Source organism: Petaurus breviceps, unplaced genomic scaffold (genome assembly GCF_028583685.1).
Source record: "Petaurus breviceps papuanus isolate PSGF00001 unplaced genomic scaffold, PetGlider_PUasm1.0 76, whole genome shotgun sequence".
NCBI classification, from domain to species: domain Eukaryota; kingdom Metazoa; phylum Chordata; class Mammalia; order Diprotodontia; family Petauridae; genus Petaurus; species Petaurus breviceps.
The window spans coordinates 41,981,386-42,000,656 of record NW_027186473.1 but is presented as its reverse complement, the minus strand read 5'-3'; the positions used below and the strand labels follow the sequence as shown (position 1 = coordinate 42,000,656).

General features: G+C 38.8%; 1 protein-coding gene across 2 annotated transcripts in view; it reads left to right on the top strand.

Moving 5' to 3' along the window:
- Positions 1-19,271, top strand: part of LOC138175084 (uncharacterized) — an 83,145-nt gene that overhangs the window by 36,427 nt on the left and 27,447 nt on the right. For both annotated transcript variants that reach the window (XM_069105400.1, XM_069105399.1), the window contains exons 2-6: positions 1,423-1,551; positions 3,513-3,731; positions 4,789-4,879; positions 5,527-5,603; positions 5,794-5,904. In XM_069105400.1, the coding sequence (XP_068961501.1) occupies positions 1,423-1,551; positions 3,513-3,731; positions 4,789-4,879; positions 5,527-5,603; positions 5,794-5,904 (627 nt within the window). The remainder of the gene's footprint in view (positions 1-1,422; positions 1,552-3,512; positions 3,732-4,788; positions 4,880-5,526; positions 5,604-5,793; positions 5,905-19,271) is intronic.

Below are 19,271 nucleotides of genomic sequence, written 5' to 3'. Positions count from 1 at the left end.
GTGTGTGTGTGTGTGTGTGTGTGTGTGTGTGTGTGTGTGTGTGTGTGTGTGTGTGTGTATGTGTTAAGTGTCTGAGGCTGGATCCAAACTCAGGTCCTTCTGACACTGGGGCCGGCGCTCTACTCACTGCACCACCTAGCCGCCCCACAAGGGATGTCTTAAAAATAAAATTAAGGGATGAGAGAGGAATGTACTGGGAGAAAGAGAAAGGGAGAGGTAGAATGGGGTAAATTATTCCACATAAAAGAGGCAAGAAAAAGCATTTACTGTGGAGGGGAAGAGGGGGGGAAGTGAAAGAATGAGTGAATGAACTTTACTCTCATCAGATTTAGCTTAAGGAGGATATAACATACACATTTAATTGGGTATAGAAATCTACCTTACCATACAAGAAAATAGAGGGGAAGAGGATAAGGGGGAATATAATAGAGGAGAGGGCAAATCGGGGGAGGGGGTAGTCAGAAGCAAACACTTTTGAGGAGGGACAGGATGAAAGGAGAGAATAAAATAAATGGGGGAACAAGATAGTATGAAAGGAAATATAGTCTTTCACAACATGACTATTATGAAAGTGTTTTGCATGATTACACATGTATAACCTATATCAAATTGCTTGCCCTCTCAATGAGGATGGGTGGGGATGGAGGAAAGGAAAAAATTTGGAACTCAGTTTTACAAAATGAATGTTAAAAATTGTTTTTACAGCTGGGAAATAAGATACACAGGCAATGGGGTATCTATCTTGCCCTACAGGAAAATAGAAGGGAAAATGATAAGAGAAGGGGTGCTGGTGGTAGAAGGGAGGGCAGATTGGGGGAAGGGGTAATCATAAGGCACACTGTCATGGGTGGGGGCAGGGGGAGGGGAGAGATGGGGGGAAAATTTGGAACTCAAAATCTTGTGGAAGTGAATGTTGAAAACTAAAATAAATTGGGGAGAAAAAGAATTATGAAAAAAAGAAGTCCCTCATGGGAAGCTCACTTCCTTGATAAAATTGTAGGTCTGGTCCAAAAATGATGATGATCTGCAGGGTATAGGAGAATGTGTACACATTTTTAAAATTAAAGAATTTTTTCTAATAGTGTTTGTGCCCACATTCCTTCAGTCTATAATCATCAAGTATTTTGTGAACACTCCGAATTACATGTTAGGCATTGCAAAATGCATGTCTCTGTCCATGAAATTACATCTGAACACTCTGGGACAACATAGATGAGATAAAAAAGAAATGTGTTGTGGCACATGACCTTTTTTAAAAAATAAAAATTTTAGCATGTTCTGCTTTTGGGGAGACAGAGGAAAGATTTGGAATTTGACTTTGACTTGTTTATGGAGTATTCTACTACTACTGTAATTCACTTTTTGTTCTGGATTTGTCTCTTTAATTGGCCCTGTGAAACTGGCTGATGTTCTGTGTTTCAGATGGTGGCAGCTGTGGACTTGGCACTCCCTCCTCCTGGTTTGGAACATGAGTATAACACCCTCCTAACCCAAGATGCTGTTCGGTTTCTAGCTGAATTGGTCTCAACTTTTGATCTGGATGTGGATAAGGTTGTTTGGCACCAATTTAAATTTGCTTTGATTGACTGTGATTTGAAAATACAGATGGTAGAGCCTGAACAACAGCAGTGTTCTGGTCCTCTTGGCAAGAGGAATGAGCTGTGTTTTAGGGATGAGGTTGGCAGCAGCTGTACATTCCATGAAGCAGGAACCAGTTCCATAGCCCTACAGCCAAGAAATGACTCAGGAGTGTAGAGAAGTGTTATGTTTCTTGTACATGGATTTTAAGAAAGCATTTGTTTCATTAGAGCAGAATATGCCCCTAAAAGTTTTTCTCTGAGAATGGGTCTCTGTTACATGTACATCAGAATTATATAAAACTTCAAGGTAAACGTGGAGAGTGGGATGAAAGTTCAACAGTTCACTGGGTACTTAAATCAGGTGAGGTGTTAAATAGGCAGAGGTTTGCCAAAGCCAGTGCCTTGTGTGAAGTCCAAAGATGGGCTGGATTCTCTGTTGACAGTGAGGTTATTCAAATGCTTCTGTTCCTAGATGACATTTTGCTAACAGCATTGACCCCTAGCATTCCAGTGCTGCCTCTGTGAAATATCCAGCAAGGTAAAAGAATTTCATTTAATTGTCTATTCTGGAAAAAACAAAGCACATGAAAAATGCATATATTGCTCAGACAATGCTATAAAGCTAGACAGAATGTGCTCATGAGATTAATCTGTTGATAGGCATATCTTGTACAGGTACTAACGATAGCCCAGTGAAGTAGGCCCAGGATTATAGGGTCATATTTCATTCTGGAAATTACACAGTGTCTTTAGTGATCCCATTTTTAATTTCAGTCTGTTGAGACACTTATGAGCAGTTTCAAAAAGAGGTACCCACTACTTTGTAGAAATCTTGGTCTATCCATTTTAGAATAATCTCTGATATGGAATTTTTAATTAATGTGAAGATTAAAATACATTAATGTCCTCTGAACCTCTGCTTCATCATCTATAAAACAAGGAAGTTGAACTAGATAACTTATGTTTTTAAATTTAATTTTTTTTCATTTAACAAAGTCTTTTGTTTTTTAGGCATTTGAATCAAATCTTCCCAGGTTTTAGAAAAATAGTTCCTAGAAATCAGTTTTATTTTTTCTACTTTCAAAGTAGTTCCCACAAGTTTAGATTTAATATAGAAAAAGGGAGTATTTTAAGTTTTTATATCCTTTTTTTTAAGCAATTGGGGTTAAGTAACTTGCTCAAGGTTACATGGCCAGTTCAATTTGTGTAGGTGCCAAGTATCTGAGGCCGGAACTGATCCCAGGTCTCCCAACGCCAGGGCTGACGCTCTAACTCACTGCGCCACCTGGCCACCCCAGTTTTTATATCCTTAATTAAAAGTTGATATTTTTTTCAAATAAATTTAATAAGCATTTTAATATCAAAGGGGCACGTCACTTTTTTCAAAACTATTTCCCTTCGTGGGAAGGAAGAAAGGAAAGTTTATTTCATTTCTTTTTCTGCAATAACAGGAAAATAACAACTTGAAACATGCAGAAATAACATTAAAGCAGTCATTTTAAAATATTTTTTTTAGCATGTCACAATTCCTTCCTTCCAAATAATTTTTTGAAATCCAAAGTCTGCCTCCTAGAGAGGAAAAAGAGCCAATTCCTTTTTTTTTTTTTTAAAGTGGAATAAAAATTATTTCATTGCCTTCAAAATAAGACTGAGGTGTAGGGGGTAAGGAAAGAGAGAAGAGAAAAAGGGAAGAATAGACCAAGATGGAATTTTCAGGATAAAACCTACAAGCTTCAGAATCACCAACTGCTCTGAAACATAGCTGAAACTTAAGAACTAGCCTGGCTAGAACTGTGACCTGAGTTGAGGCTTTATAAAGTGAATATTTTTTTCTCTTTCTCTGCCCTCTGGGGTTTAAAAACCAAATACTAGCATAACTAATGTTGTTTAAATGTACTTGGAAATTACAAAAGAGATATTTATGTTGGACAGATCCTGCAACAGCGAATTGCTCGAAAAATTCAGTTGGACCTAACCAATGGTCTCCCAGATTTCTCCCCTCATACTTCCCACATTCGAAAAGACAAAACCTGGAAAGTGTCACCGGTTCCTAGGAGACTGCAAAACCGGCAAGTGGATATTGGTGACACTGCACCTTACCAAACTGAGCGACTTCTCAGTGCCTTAGGATCCACTGCTCAGGGCATTCAGGTACAGTGGTATTATGTGGGGGCTTCCAGTCCATTGTAGCATGGCATTATGCATGTAGATAGAGTGTAATTTTATGTTACCTATCATGTATCACAGTTAAACATTCAGCAGGAAGTTACTGATGGGAAGTATGGTGATGTGTTATTAATGTTTGTGTGTGTGTGTGGTTTCTTTAAATCATTATTTGTATAAATTAAAAATACCTGACCTGGAGCAGTTTTACTTTTCACTGTTAACTTTGTTTCCCAGAGTGAAAAGTAAAACCACTCCAGACCAGGTATTTTTAAGGTATGTAGCATTCTCATTGTTAATTTTTTAAGAAAAAAACTAAAGGTAGGTCTTTTCTACAGCTGTGGAGCTATTACATTTTATGCTCAAACCCTCACAATTGACAGACACGTTGGAGTTTTTCAGCTTGTTGCAGGATTACTCTTGCTAAGGCAGTCAGTTTTTTACTCTTTAAAATGGTATGGTCCTCTAAGTGAACTGATTCATCAGGATGGTAGTGCCAGTGATAATGCCACATGTCCTGTCAGTTCTGTATCCCATGAGAAGTTAGTGAATTGGCATAAATCCATGTCTTATAAGTTGGTTAGAATGAATCAGTTTTCCACTTTCTCATTACTCCTGGGTGAACTGATGCATTCCAGGTCCTGAACCTGCAAAGCTGATGGGGTCTCTGACCTGGTGATGACCCCACCAAAGTACAGCCATATCTCAGGGCCAAACAGAATCAGCAAGCATACCCACAGTGACAATAATTAATAATAAACATTTATACAATGCTTCCTAGGTGCCAGGCACTGTGCTAAGTGCTTTACAATTTTTATCTCAATTTGATTGTTGCAACAGTCCTGGGAAATAGGCCCTTTTTACAGTTAAGGAAACTGAAGCTAAAAGAGGTTAATTGACTTTCCCAGGGTCCCACAGCTAGTAAGTGTTTGAGGTTGGATTTGAACTTCGGTCTTCCTCATTCCAGGCTCAAAACTCTATCCACAGGATCACCTGGATGCTTTCTATAAAACATGGGAAAATAATATTTTATTTCTACCATCAGGTTGATTTTGATGATGGAAATTGTCCAACTTTCTTTAATCAAATTAAGGGTCTCTACAATATCTTCCAAGCTGTTCATCATAAATTTCCAGGTGAGATCAAATTCAGTAATTACTTTTTGAGCATATATTCTGTGCCAATTACTGATTGATTGTGGGAAGGGCAAAAAGCCAGACTACATGGTTTTTGTCCTTAAAGAGCTTCTGGTCAAGGTAGAGATCAGATTTTTATATTTGAAAAGTTAAATGATTCAAGAGTTAAGTTTTAACCAAAGAGCTGACATAAGCACTACCAGATTGAATGCCAAGTGCATGATACAATGACTATGTGCAGGATTTAGAGATCTGGAAAACCACTACTGTGGGTTGTTGGAGTGGTCCAGAAAACCTCTGTTGAAGTGGGCTGAGCCATGAAGGATATAGAAGTAGGATTTGATTAAGGAGATGGAGGTGAGGCAGACACCACACAGGGGTAATGAAGTGAATAAAAGAGTGGCTAAGAAACAATCACAGGTTCAGGGGGTCAGCAAGTAGACTGAACCTAGCTAAAACTTATCCAGTACTGGGAAAGGTCAGGAGAGTAGACAGAGGCCAAATTACGAGTCCTTCAGTGCCAGACTTAAACCATTAAAATTGGCAATGTTTCCAAGATTTTTGTCTCTGTACTACATGCTATATATAGTTCAGGATATATCTGTGAAAATTTATCTTACTTTGGATTATTTTCTTTGTCATTTTAGGTGCCCCACCCATATCCCAAGCACCCATCCTAATGCTTAGACCAAGAGCCTGGAATATGGTAGAGCACAATATGATGGTAGTAATACTTTTGTTGTACAACTGTAATGATATATTTTGTTTAAGGCAAATAAGGCATTTTTATTTATTCAGTGGAAGTACCTTTGAAATTTTGGATCCATTCCCACACAGATCATTAAAGGGCTGGTAACAGGACCACTTATGATTTGCCTGCTTTTCAGAAGTGGAATTCTTGCATTTTTTGGTAGGTGAATGGAAAACAAGTTCCGGGACCCCTCTTTGATTATGGTCTACTGATGTTCCATGTGGGAAAGACCTTGTATGATAATGAAAGCGGCCCCTTCTTTTATCTCTCAAAGGTAATATTTACAACACAAATGATTCCTCAAACACTCAATGAAAGTAACCTAGAAATTGCTCTGGAACAATATTGATGCAGTCTCTTAGGTTAGAGTTTAATATGGGCATAGTTCACTCTAGAAAGTTCATCTGCCACCACTGAAATATCTATACTCTTGATTTGTGTTCACAAGTTCAGTTAAAAGATCATTCCAGTAGGAAAAATGGCCGTCCCATGTGGCTTCCCTGCAACATTTCTAAGCTGATATCCCAAGAACATAAAGTCTCTTTAGATACATTTCAGAATCTGAAGAGGAATCTTTCCTAAAGCCTTCATGGATCTTGATGGAATGTTTGAAAAGTATTTAGTCTGCAATTCAAGAAGACATAAGCCACAGGGCGGCCAGGTAGCACAGCGAGTAAGAGCACTGGCCCCAGAGTCAGGATGACCCTGAGATCGAATCCGGGCTCAGACACTTAGAACCCACCCAGAAACACCTGGCCATGTAACCTTGAGCAAGTAAGTTACTTAACCCCAATTGCTTAAAAAAAAAAAAAGAAGAAGACATAAGCCATGCTTATTGATTGCAGAGCTTTCACATAGCACAGCCTGGAGCATCTTTTCACTGGTTTGCTTACATTGACTAGGGTACTCATTTAGATAGAGCCCATCTTACTCCAGACACTTTTTGGCTCAGGATCCATCTCAGATACGGCACATGCCTACTCAAAGCATTTTTCTCGGGGGAGCCTAATGAAATAGGTGGGAGGTAGATTTGGGAAAAATAATTTGTGTGCCCTAGGGGGAGGGCTGACAATTATATCCCTTCTGGTTCCTTTGTCTTGTTGGTCCTTTCCAAAGCAATCAGCCAATCCATTTCTAAGCGCTTACTCTGTACCAGGCATTGCCCTCACTGCTATTGAGGACAGAAGTGAAATAGCCCCTTGTCTCAGCAAGCATTTATCCAAGGTGCCTGGTATCTGCCAAACACTGCACTCATGGCTAGGGCTTCAGAATGAAAAATGGTTCCAACCTCAAGGAGCCTTGTAATCTCAGATGTGTTTTATGTTATGATGAAATACTTTCTTTCGTGCCCTCTCCTTTTCCCTCTCTGCATTCTATCTCCATGTGCTTCTATTGGGGGATCTAACATGTGGATAAGGGTGGTGGCCATGTGAGTGGAAAGGAGATGGATGCAGGAGACATTTCAGAGGCAGAACTGAAAAAACTTAGCAACTAATTGGACACAGAAGAGTTAGAGAAAAGAGTCAAAGATAATGCAAATATGATGAAAATCAAGAAGTAAAAAGTCTTGGCCTTGTGTTCCCTTTTGTAAGTATAATGCTGAGTCCAACCTTAATGTTAGTTGGCAATGTGATGTGACAGACTGAAAAAAGCTGCTTTGAGATTTTGTACTGCATTGAGAGGTGGAGCTTCCAGCAATAAGGGGGTGCCATAGGCCTTGTGTTTCCTGCCCTGCTCAGACCACACCTAAAAATCTGGGTTCAGTTCTGGGCACCACTGTTTAAAAAGGACGTTGATTTAGCTGGAGTATATCCAGGGGAAGGCAACCAGGACGGTGAAAAGCCTTGAGCCAATGTCATATGAGACTGGGGGGGAGGGGAGGAACTGAGGATATTTAACTTGGAGAAGAGCAGATTCAAGGAGGACATTAGTTATGTTTAGGAAGAGGGACTAGATTTATTCTGTCTGGAGTTTGAAAGAACTAGGAGCAATGGGGGAAAGTAGCAGAAAAGCAAATTTAGGCTTAATGTGAATAGAAACTTGCTAACAGTTAAGCTGGCCACCTCTAGAGGTGGTAGCTGTCCCCCTTGTTGGAGGTGTGTGAGCATTGGCTAGTTACACACTTGTTAGTTATAATAAAGGGATACCTTTGGGTATGGGTTGGATTAGATACTGGGGGGAGGGTTTCCTTGTTATTGTGAACCCATAAATACAGTAGTATCCTAAAGAAAAATAGGGAAGTTTGGGGGGGAGGTGTTAGTTTAGGGGGGAAGATAAGTTTTTCTTGGATTTGTTGAGTTTGAGATTCTTATGGGCCATCCAAAGGGAGATGTACAGTAGGCAATTAACGATGTGGAACTGGAGCTTAGGAGAGAGACTGAGGTGAGTTTTCTTTTATAGAGATGATAATCCAACTTATGGGAACTGACAAGATGCAGAGCAAGAATAAGGGTGGAGACAGCGAACAGAACCCAGAACAGAATTTTTCATTGTTATGAGAATTGTTATTTATGACATCACCAAATAAACAACTATACAGTATTGAGAGTAAAATCACAAAAAACATTAATATTGTAAAGGGTTGTATTTTGAAGTATCTGTCCTTGCTTGCTACCTAAAGGTATATATATGTTGTACAACCATATAGGTTGTACACTGGGCAAGCACCTACTAGAAGGAAATTAAGAAACAAGTTCTATATCAATAATACCACTATTAACACTTATATTGATAATGGATCAGTGATGTTAACAGCATGAGAAACTCCAGATGTGGGGCCTTCCTCCAGTAAAGTATTTTATAACATTCATGACTTTGTAGATAAGTTCTATAGAGTTGCTTGAGGTACAAAGAGGTTAAGTGACTTGCCTAGGATAATATGACCAGTGTAGCATTCTATCCACTATACCAGGCCTGCACAACATATGACCCATGGGCTGCTTGGGATCCGCCAAAGGATTTCAGGCGGCTCATGGCTATGCACTCTTTCCTGTTTGTCAAGTAACCCATAGCAACTAATCATTGTCAGTCTGTCTCTAGCTACCTTTACTTGAAAAGTGAACCACTAAAAACCTACCTGCGGCCCAAAGAAATCTAGCCTATTTTAATTTTGGCCCCGACCTACTGCCAACTTTTGCAGGTTTGCAATATACCATACTGTCTCTAATATTATTAGCCCTATTTTATTCAGAAAAGAATTCAGAAAGAAAAAAAAAACTGAGGCAGAAAAATGGTGTTTGTACAGCCATGGACTGGACCAGTAAAACTGTCAGTATGATTTTTCTGGGAGCCAAGATAGCAGAGTAAGAAGTAATCACTGTAGCTCTCCCATATTCACTTTCATAAAACCATAAAATAGCACCCCAGAACAAACCCTAGATCAGTGGAGCCAGCAGAAGGATGGGGTAGAGCAGTCTTTTAGCCCAGGAGACTTGAAGGATCGGCAAGAAAGGTCCGTCTCACTTGGATAAAAGGACAGGAAGTGTCCCATCAAGCCAGCAGCAAGCTCCATTTCAGACAACTAGTGGGAGATCCTGAGCCTCACTGTGGTGGAGCAGGCAAACACCAAGATGAGGACACCCCCCCACCCCAAACACATGCCTTAGCATAGACAGTGGAACTGGCAGACTCTAGCTCCCAGAACCACCAGACATTTCAGTGTAGCCAAGGGCAGTCAGGCATCTTCTGGCTGCCAGACCTCCAGGTGCTTCAGCATAGCCCATAGCAAACAGACATCCTCTAGGAGAAATGCAGAAAAATCCCACCTGGACTCAGCACATGCCAGACACCACCACTAGGACCCCAGCTCAGCACCAGGTAAGCTGCCAGAACCCTACAGCCTCTAGCTGCAACAACTGAGGCCCCAGCACACAAAGCCAGTGACCAAGTCCCTGGTCTCCAGCACAAGAAGCTTGGGACTGTGCTCCCTGTGCTCTAGCAGGAGAGTTCAACTCTAAAAGTCATTAAATAGGGAAAAAAGATGAACAAGAAGCAAAAAAAGAACACTGATTATAGAAGGTTACTAAGGTGACAGGAAAGATCAAAACAAACTCAGAAGGGGACAGTATTATCAATATACCAACATCTGAAACCTCAAAGGGAAATATGAATTGATCTCAAGTCCAAAAAGCCTTAATTCAAGAAAGATTATAAAAGCCAAATAAGAGAGGTATAAGAAAAATTGTGAAAAGAAATGAGAGGTATGGAAGAGAGAGTAAACAGCTTGCAAAAGCAAGGACAAAAATTGATTGAAGAAAACAATTTCTTAAAAAAATAGAATTGACCAAATGAAAAAAAAATCCACTGAAGAAAGCAACTCCTTAAAAAGTAGAATTGGCCAAATGGAAAAGAAGGTACAAAAGCTAACTGAAGAAAATAATTCCTTAAAAATTAGAATTGGGCAAGTGGAAGCTAATGACTCTATGAGATATCAAGAATCAAACAAAAAATTAAAAATTTTAAAATATCTCATTGGAAAAATAACTGACCTGGAAAATACATCCAGGAGAGATAATTTAAGAATTACTGGAATACCTGAAAGCCATGATAAAAAAAAAGAGCCTGGACAGCATCTTTCAAGAAATTATCAAGGAAAACTGCTGTGATATCCTAGAAGTAGAGAGTAAAATAGTCATTGGAAGAATCCACTAATCACCTCCTGAAAGACATCCCCAAATGAAAACTCCAAGGAATATTGGAGCCAAATTCCAGAATTATCAGGTCAAGGGAAAAATACTGCCACATGGCTGCCTCCAGAGCTCCTGGCCTACAGATTTTAGGGGGACCAAGCCACCATTAAGAGGGTAATTGCTCTTGCTTTCACCTGCTTGGATCTGGGTCGCAGTCTTGGGTGGTGGTCCTGGGGTGAAGAACGCTAGTGTGCCAGAGCGTGTGGTGGCTGTAGAGAGAGCACCCTCCTCATAGCTTTGACAACAACTATGAAAACCCCAGAAATTTGGGACACAGCTCTCTCCATTCTGGAAGCAGAGTTCTGCCATAGCAAAGAGTCAAGTAATTGGCTGACAAGATGAGCAAACAGAAGAAGCACAATCAGACCATAGAATCTTTTTTGGGTGACAAAGAGGACCAAAACATGGAACCAGAAGAAGACAACAAACTCAAAACTCCTGCATCAAAAGCCTCCAAGAAAAATATGAATTGGTTATAGGCCATGGAGGAGCTCAAGAAGGATTCTGAAAATCAAATAAGAGAAGTAGAGGAAAAATTGGGAAGAGAAATGAGCATGGTGCAAGAAAATCATGAAAAGCAACTCAACAGCCTATTAAAAGAGACCTCAAAAATACTGAAGAAAATAACACCTTAAAAAATAGACTAATTCAAATGGCAAAAGAGGCCCAAAAAGCCAATGAAGAGAAGAATGCCTTAAAAAGCTGATTTGCCCAAATGGAAAAGGAATTTCAAAAACTCGCTGAAGAGAATAATTCCTTCAAAATTATACTGGAGCAAATGAAAGCTAATGACTCTATTAGAAATCAAGGTACTATAAAACAGATCCAACAAATGAAAAAGTAGAAGGCAATGTGAAATATCTCACTGCAAACACTACTGAGCTGGCAAATAGATCCAGGAGAGATAATTTAAAAATCAGTAGACTACCTGAAAGCCATGATCAAAAAAGAACCTAGAAATCATCCTTTAAGAAATTCTCAAGGAAAATTGCCTTGATATTCTAGAACCAGAGGGCAAAATAGAAATTGAAAGAATTCACCAATCACCTCTTGAAAAAGATCCCCAAAAGAAAACTCCTAGGAATATCATAGCCAAATTCTAGGGTTCTCAGGTCAAGGAGAAAATATTACAAGCAGTCAGGAAGAAACAATTTGAGTATTGTAGAAACACAATCAGGATAACACAAGATCTAACAGTTTCTACATTAAGGCATTGAAGGGCTTGGAATATGATATTCTGGAGGACAAAGGAGCTAGGACTAAAACCAAGAATCACCTACTCACCACAATTGAGTAGAATGCTTTTGGGGGGGGGAGGGGGAGAAGGGACAGCTAGGTGGTGCAGTGAATAGAGCACCAGCCCTGCAGTCAGGAGGACCTGAGCTCAAATCCAGCCTCAGACACTTAACACACAAAAAAACTAGCCATGTGACCTTGGGCAATTCACTTAACCCCAACTGCCCCCCCCAAAAAAAGAATGCCTCAGTGGAAAATATGGACATTCAAGCATTCTTGATAAAAAAAACAAAACAAAACAGAGCTGAACAGAAAATTAGACTTTCAAATACAAGAAGAAAGAGAACATGAGAAGGTAAATAGGAAAAAGAAATCATAGGAACTTATTAAAGGCGAACTATTTACATTCCTACATGGAAAAATGATAATTGTTAACTCATGAGACTTTTCTCAGTATAAGGATAGTTGAAGGGAATATATATACACATATATACATATGTATGTATAGGAGGGTACATGTGTATATAAATATATATATATGTGAGTATGTGTATATGTGTGTATGTGTATACATAGACAGAGGACACAGGATAAGTTGAATATGAAGGGATGATATCTACAAAATAAAATTAAGAGATGAGAGAGGAATGTATTGGGAGGAGAAAGGGAAAGATAGCATAGGGTAACATATCTTATATAAAAGAGCAAAATAAAACTTACAATGGAGGGGAAGAGCAAGAAGGTAAAAGGGAATGGGTTAACCTTACTCTCACTGAATTTGATTTAGGAAGGAATAACATACACACTCGGTTGGGTATCTTCCCCTACAGGAAAGTTGGGGGGAAGGGGATAAGAGGGAGGATGATACAAGGGAAGGCAGATTGGGGAGAAGGTAGTTAGAAGCAAACACTTTTGAAAAGGGACAGGGTCAAAGGAGAAAATAGAATAAATAGGGGGATGGGATAGGATGGAGAGAAATATAGTTAGTCTTTCACAATATAACTACTGTGGAAATGTTTTGTGTAAGTACACATGTACAACCTATATTGAATTGCTTGTCTTCCCAGTGGGGATGGGTAAGGAGGAAAGTAGGGAAAGAATCTGGAAATCAAAGTTTTAAAAAACAAATGTTTAAAAATATTGTTTTTTTACATGCAACTGGAAAATAAGATGTATAGGCACTGGGGTATAGAAATCCATCTTGCCCTACTAGAAAGTTAGAGGGGAGATGGGGGAGGATATAAGAGAAAACAGACTGGGGGAAGGGGTATTCAGTAGGTATGCTACCTTGGGGTGGGAGGGTGGGAGAGAGACGGGGAGAAAATATGTAACTCAAAATCTTGTGGAAATGAATGTTGAAAACTAAAAATAAATTTAAAATTTTTTTAAAAACTGAGAAAAGTAGATTTGGCCACATGGAAAAGCAGGCACAAAACCTCACTGAATAGAAGAACTCCTTAAAAAATAAAATGGGCCAAATGGAAAAAGAGGTACAAAATCTAAATGAAGAAAACAATTTGTTAAAAATTAAGATGGGGTAAGAGGAAGTTAATGACTCAATGAGACATCAAGAATCAGTCAAACAAAATCAAAAGAATGAAAAAATAAAAGAAACTGTAAAATACCTCATTGGAAAAATAACTGACTTGGAAAATAGATCCAGGAGAGGTAATTTAAAAATTACTGGTCTACCTGAAAGCCATGATGAAAAAAGAGAGCCAGGACAACATCTTCTAAGAAACCATCAAAGAAAAACTCCCCTGAGGTCCTAAAGCTAGGGGGAAAATAGTCATTGAAAGAATCCCTAGATCAGCTCCTTAAACAGATCCCGAATTGAAAACAACAAGGAATATTGTAGGCAAATTATAAAATTATCAGGTCAAAGAGAAAATACTGCAGGTAGCCAGAAACAATTTACATATCATGGAACCACAGGCAGGATTACACAGGATCTTGCAGCTTCTACATTAAAAGATCAGAGGGCTTTCATAAGACAAAGGGGCTTAGATTACAACCAACGATCAACTACTCAGTGAAATTGAGCATAATCTTTCAGGAGAGCAGATGGATATTCAGTGAAATAGGGGATTTCCAAAACTTCCTGATGAAAAGACCAGAGCTTCACAAAAAATTTGATCTTCAAATAAGAGGGATAAAAAGGTAAACAAGAAAGGAAAAAAGAAAAAAGGGCAAACAAAGTGTTTACATCTTTACAAGGGAAGATACTACTTGTAACTCTTTAGAACTGTATCTTTATTATGACATTTATAAGGCATATACATAAAGGGTATGGGTATAAGTTGACTTTGATGTGATGATAAAAAGTCTAACTAAATAGTGGAAAAGGATTGTACTGGGAGAAGAGTAAAGGACAAGGCAGAAAAGGGTAAATTACATCACAGGAAGAAGCACAAAGACCTATTACAGTAGAGGGAAAGAAGGAAGGGAGAGGAGCATTGTTTGAACCTTATTCTCATCAAAACATTTCACACAAATAAAGTCAGATCTAAATAATTGGAAAATATCAGTTGCTCATGGGTAGACCAGGCTAATATGATAAAAATGACAATTCTACCTAATTAAATTAGTTTAATCAGTACCATACCAATCAAACTACCAAAAATTACTTTATAGAGCTAGAAAAAATAACAACAAAATTCATCTGGAAGAGCAAAAAGTTTAGAATATCAAAGGAATTAATGAAAAAAAATGCAAGGGAAGGTGGCCTAGCCATACCAGATCTAAAACTGTATTATAAACCAGCAATCATCAAAACTATTTGGTACAGGCTAAGAAATAGAGTAGTGGATCAGTGAAATAGGTTAGATTCACAAAACACAATAGTCAGTGACTATTAGTAATCTACTGCTTGATAAACCCAAAGACTCTAGCTTCTGGGATAAGAACTCACTATTTTACAAAAACTGTGAGGAAAACTGGAAAATAGTATGGCAGAAACTAGACACAGACCAACATTTTACACTGTATACCAAGAATAAGGTCAAAATGGATACTGGATTTAGTCATAAAGGGTGATACCTTTAGCAAATTAAGAGAGCAAGGAATAGTTACTTTCAGATCTATGGAGAAGGGAAAAATTTATGACTAAATAAGATATAGATAGATAACATTATGAAATGCAAAATGGGTAAATTTGATTACATTAAAGTTTTTGCACAAAGGAAAGCAGAAAAGTGGGAAACAATTTTTACAGCCAGTGTCTCTGATAAAGGCTTCATTTCTCAAGTATATAGAGAACTGAGTCAAATTTATAAGAATACAAGTCAATCATCAATTGACAAATGGGCAAAGGATATAAACAGGCAGTTTTCAGATGAAGAAATTAAAGCTATCTATAGCAAATGAAAAAATGCTCTAAATCACTATAGGTTAGAGAAATGCAAATCAAAACAACTCTGAAGTACCACCTCACACCTATCTGATTGGTTAATATGAAAAAAAAAAAGGAAAATGATAAATGTTGGAGAAGAGGTGGGAAAATTGGAACACTAATGCACTGTTGGTGGAACTGTGAACCAACCATTCTGGAGAGCAATTTGGAACTATGCCCAAAGGGCTATAAAATTGTGCATACCTTTTGATCTAGCATTACCACCACTAGGTCTGTGTCCCAAAAAGATCATAAAAAAGGGAAAAGGACCCATATGTACAAAAATATTTACAGCAGTTGTTTTTGTGGTGGCCAAGAATTGGAGATTGAGGGGATGTCCAACAGTTGGGAAATGGCTGAACAAGTTGTGGTATATGTATGTAATAGAATACTATTGTTCCATAGGAAATGATTAACAGGTGAATTTCAGAAAAACTTGGAAAGACTGTGAAGTGAAGAGAACCAGGAGAACATTGTACATAGTAACAACATGGTGTGATGACCAACTTTGATAAATTTAGCTCTTCTCAGCAATACAATGATCTAAGACAATTCCAAAAGATTAGTGGTGGAAAGTGCTATCCACATCCAGAGAAAGAACTATGGAATCTGAATGCAGATCAAAGCAGACTATTTTTTTTCCTTTCTAGTGGTTTTTCCCTTTTGTTCTGATTCTTCTTTCACAACATGACTAATGTGGAAATGTGTTTAATATGATTACACATGTATAATCTATATCAGATTGCTTGCTGTCTTGAGGAGGGAGAAAAAAATTTTGTAACTCAAAATCTTATAAAAGTGAGTGTTGAAAACTATCTTTATATGTAACTAGAAAAAATAGAATACTATTAAGTGGAGGAAGAAATCAGTCTGTATGAGTTACCTGGCTTATTTATAGATGAACTGGATAGTAGCCAGGGCTATATGGTTCATCCAGTGTTAGGATGTTTTTTTTTTTTTATCAAGGAATGATGTTATAGTGCAATATAGCCAGTCAAGAAACATTTATTAAGCATCTACTGTGTGCCAGGCACTCTCCTTAGCACTGGGGAGATGAATATTAAAAAAAAAAAAGAAGAAAGTCTCTGCCCTCAAGGAGCTTAGTCTCATCAGGGATGACAACAAAAGGAAGCTGAAAAGCAAGGTTTGGGAAGGTACCTGACCTTGGGGTAGGGGAGAGAAGTCAGAGCAATCCCAAAATAGAACAGCCAGGTAAGAAATGGGATGTCTAAGCTAATATTTCTCCTTAAATGGAAGGTTTGGAGTTCATGTCCCACCTCTTCACAGAGAGAGAGAGAAAGAGAGTGGTGATGAGGGTGGTGTTCTAAGACAGATGAGATCTTACAGGATAATGAGGTTATCCCAATAGCAAGCTTGTTGGAATATGGTGAAGAAGTCAAACAGAGAAGTTCCAAGGCAGTGTTGCCGGGTGAGAGATGAACACTGGATTACAAGTCGAGAGACCTAGGTTTTATTCTCAGCTCTGTAGGACCAAGTTTATCCATGTGACCTTGAGCAGATTAGTTTATTTTTTTCCCCAAGCTTTTATTTATTTATTTGGTAACATTTGTTTTTTTTATTTTGAATTCCAAATTCTCTCCCTTCTATCTCTCCCCCACCCATTGAGAAGGAAAGCAATATGATACCCATTATACCCGTGAAATCAAAGCAGTTTAGTTTAGCGGTCATTAAGGACCTCTTCTATTGTTATGTCATGGTGTGGCAGTGTCTCTGATATCTCAGAAACTATGCCAACATAGCACAAACTCTGGTCGGTCTTTACCAGACTGGAAACTCTTCTATTTCAGGTCCATCAATGGACTTTATACTTGTTGTCCATAGGCCAGCCTCTCCACCAGAAGGGTGGCAGCAAGGTGTTAAACTTTTTAGTCACAGTAACTCACAAAGACTATCTACTAGAGGTATAAGAAGGGTTGTAATCTTTTGGTGGAAGAAGTGCCCATACAGATAAAACTGTGTATCCCTGTAGTATATGGAATTAGATGTAGGGCATTGTGCCAAATGCTGGAGCTTCAAAGACAGCTATGATAAAAGATCTTGTTCTTAAGGATTTACAGTCTAATTAAGGGGAGGGCACGGGGGTAAATAGACACAAATAACTGATACAAGAGGGCACAATAAGTGTAGAAGAGAGGTCTAAAGCAAAGTGCTACCAAGAACTCAAGGAGAAAGATAGATCCCTTTTATCTTGAATGTAGGTGAAAGAGAAGAGGGTTATCAGGGAAAGTTTCTTGGAAGAAGTGATAACTGACTTAATCCTTGAAGAATGGAAAGGATTACAGTAGACCATGATAGGGTCGGGTAGAAAAGTTCATTCTAGGCACAGTTGCTGGGATAAGCAAAGGCACCCAGGTGGCCGAGGACACAACAAAGCCCAGGCATTTATATTTTATTGAGGGTAAGCTATGGGGTTGAAGGTTTTTGAATGGAAGAGATCCTTCATATGTAAAATGAGTGAGGCTTCCAATTTGAAATCCCATTATCTGTCTGGTATAGGCTGAAAGCAGAAAGACAGGCTAGAAAACAAGGTAAGAAGAAATGAGGGTCTGAAGTAAAGTGGAATGAAGAGAAGGGAACAGTTGGAATGGAGAGAAGGGAACAGATAAAAGAGATACTATGTAGGCTGAATTTATGGCACTTGAAAACTAATTGGATGTGGAAGGTAAGAGAGAAAAAATCAAAGGAGACTCCAGGGTTTTAAACCTGAGTCACTAGGAGGAAGATGGTGATGCCAACCAAAGAACCAGGAGTGAAGGGAAGGTTGTGAAGTAAAGGAAGATGAGGTCAGTTGTGGTTTGAGGCACTGACAGAGATCAATTAGAAATGAGATTGGAGAAGATGAATAATCTGCATCATCCACCTAAAAGTACTAATTGAAGGCATATGTACAGTCCTTAAGAGAGAATGCAACTTGGGTGATAAATATCATTTAATGGGTTAGAGGACAATTAGAAGGGAGCAAAAAAAAAAAAAAAACACTTAGAGAGGTGGGGCAAGAACCACATAAATAATGTGTCTTGAAAGCTGAGGAGAAAAAATGGTTCAAGAGGTAGGGAGTGGTAATAAGTCTGTCACTAAACATTCATGAAGTACCTATATTCCTGGTCCTGTGCTAGATGTGGGAAATACAAGCAAAAAGTCCCTACCCTCTAGGAACTTACAGTCTAGTAAACGGAGAGAACATGTCTATATATAGTTAAATACAAAATACTTAAAAGACAGATAATAGATATGTGGTGGCGGGAAGAGAGAGGGATGGGAAAGGTTTCATGTGGGAGATAGTGCTTGAGCTGAGCTTTGAAGCAAGATAGGCAGTCTAAGACTTAGTGGTAAAGAGGAAGTGAATTCCTGGCTTGAGAGAGAGCCTAGAGGTGCAAGCATAGAGGTGGAAAATGGGAGTGTCATTTGAGGAAGAGTAAAAAGACAAGTTTGGTTGGTCCATAGTATTCACAAAGAGTAATATGTATATAAGGCTGGAAAGATAGGATGGGGGAAGCTTGTGATGGGCTTTAAATGCCAATTGATCCTATAAGTAATAGGTAGCTACTGGGGCTTATTGATAAATGGTATCAAATGCTGCAGAGATATCAAGAAGCGGGGCAGTTAGGTGGCTCAGTGAATAGAGCTCTGGCCCTAGAGTCAGGAGGATCTGAGTTCAAATACAGCCTCAGAAACTTAACACTTAGTGAGTGTTAATCTTGGGCAAGTCATTTAACCCCAATTGCCCTCCCCCCCAAAAAAAAGAAATATCAAGAAGGATGAGTTCAGAAAAGACTCACTGAATTTAACCCTAAGGGAGACATTAGTGACTGCAGAAAGTGTTCTTTCAGTTGCATGATATGGAAGTAAACCAGGGTAGGAAGTAGCCACCTTCAATAGTCAGGTGAAGAGGATGCATGAAGGAGCAGTAGGGGTTGGAGGGGGAGGCGCTTGAGGAATGAGTGGCTAGGAAGTATAAGAAATGAATGTGGACTATTCTTTCTACTAGTGTGGCAGTCAGTGGGAGGAAAGAACTAAGGTAACAGGTTGAAGCAGTACTGGGATCCAGACAAGGGCTTTAAAATTTCTTTTAGGATAAGAAAATCTGAAATACATTTGTAGACTGAGAGGCAAAGCAGGTAGAGACAAAGATTGAAAGGGGAAAGTGACGTTTGGTAAAGCTGGGTTTTGGAGTTTTGGTATTAAAGATGCTGGAATGGGATAAAAAATACAGGTGATGGGATTAACTTTGGCCAGGGAGAAGAGAGGTGGAGACAGATGAGTGAAGTTACCCAAGGCTGAGGATTCAAGGATTAAGGAAAGGAC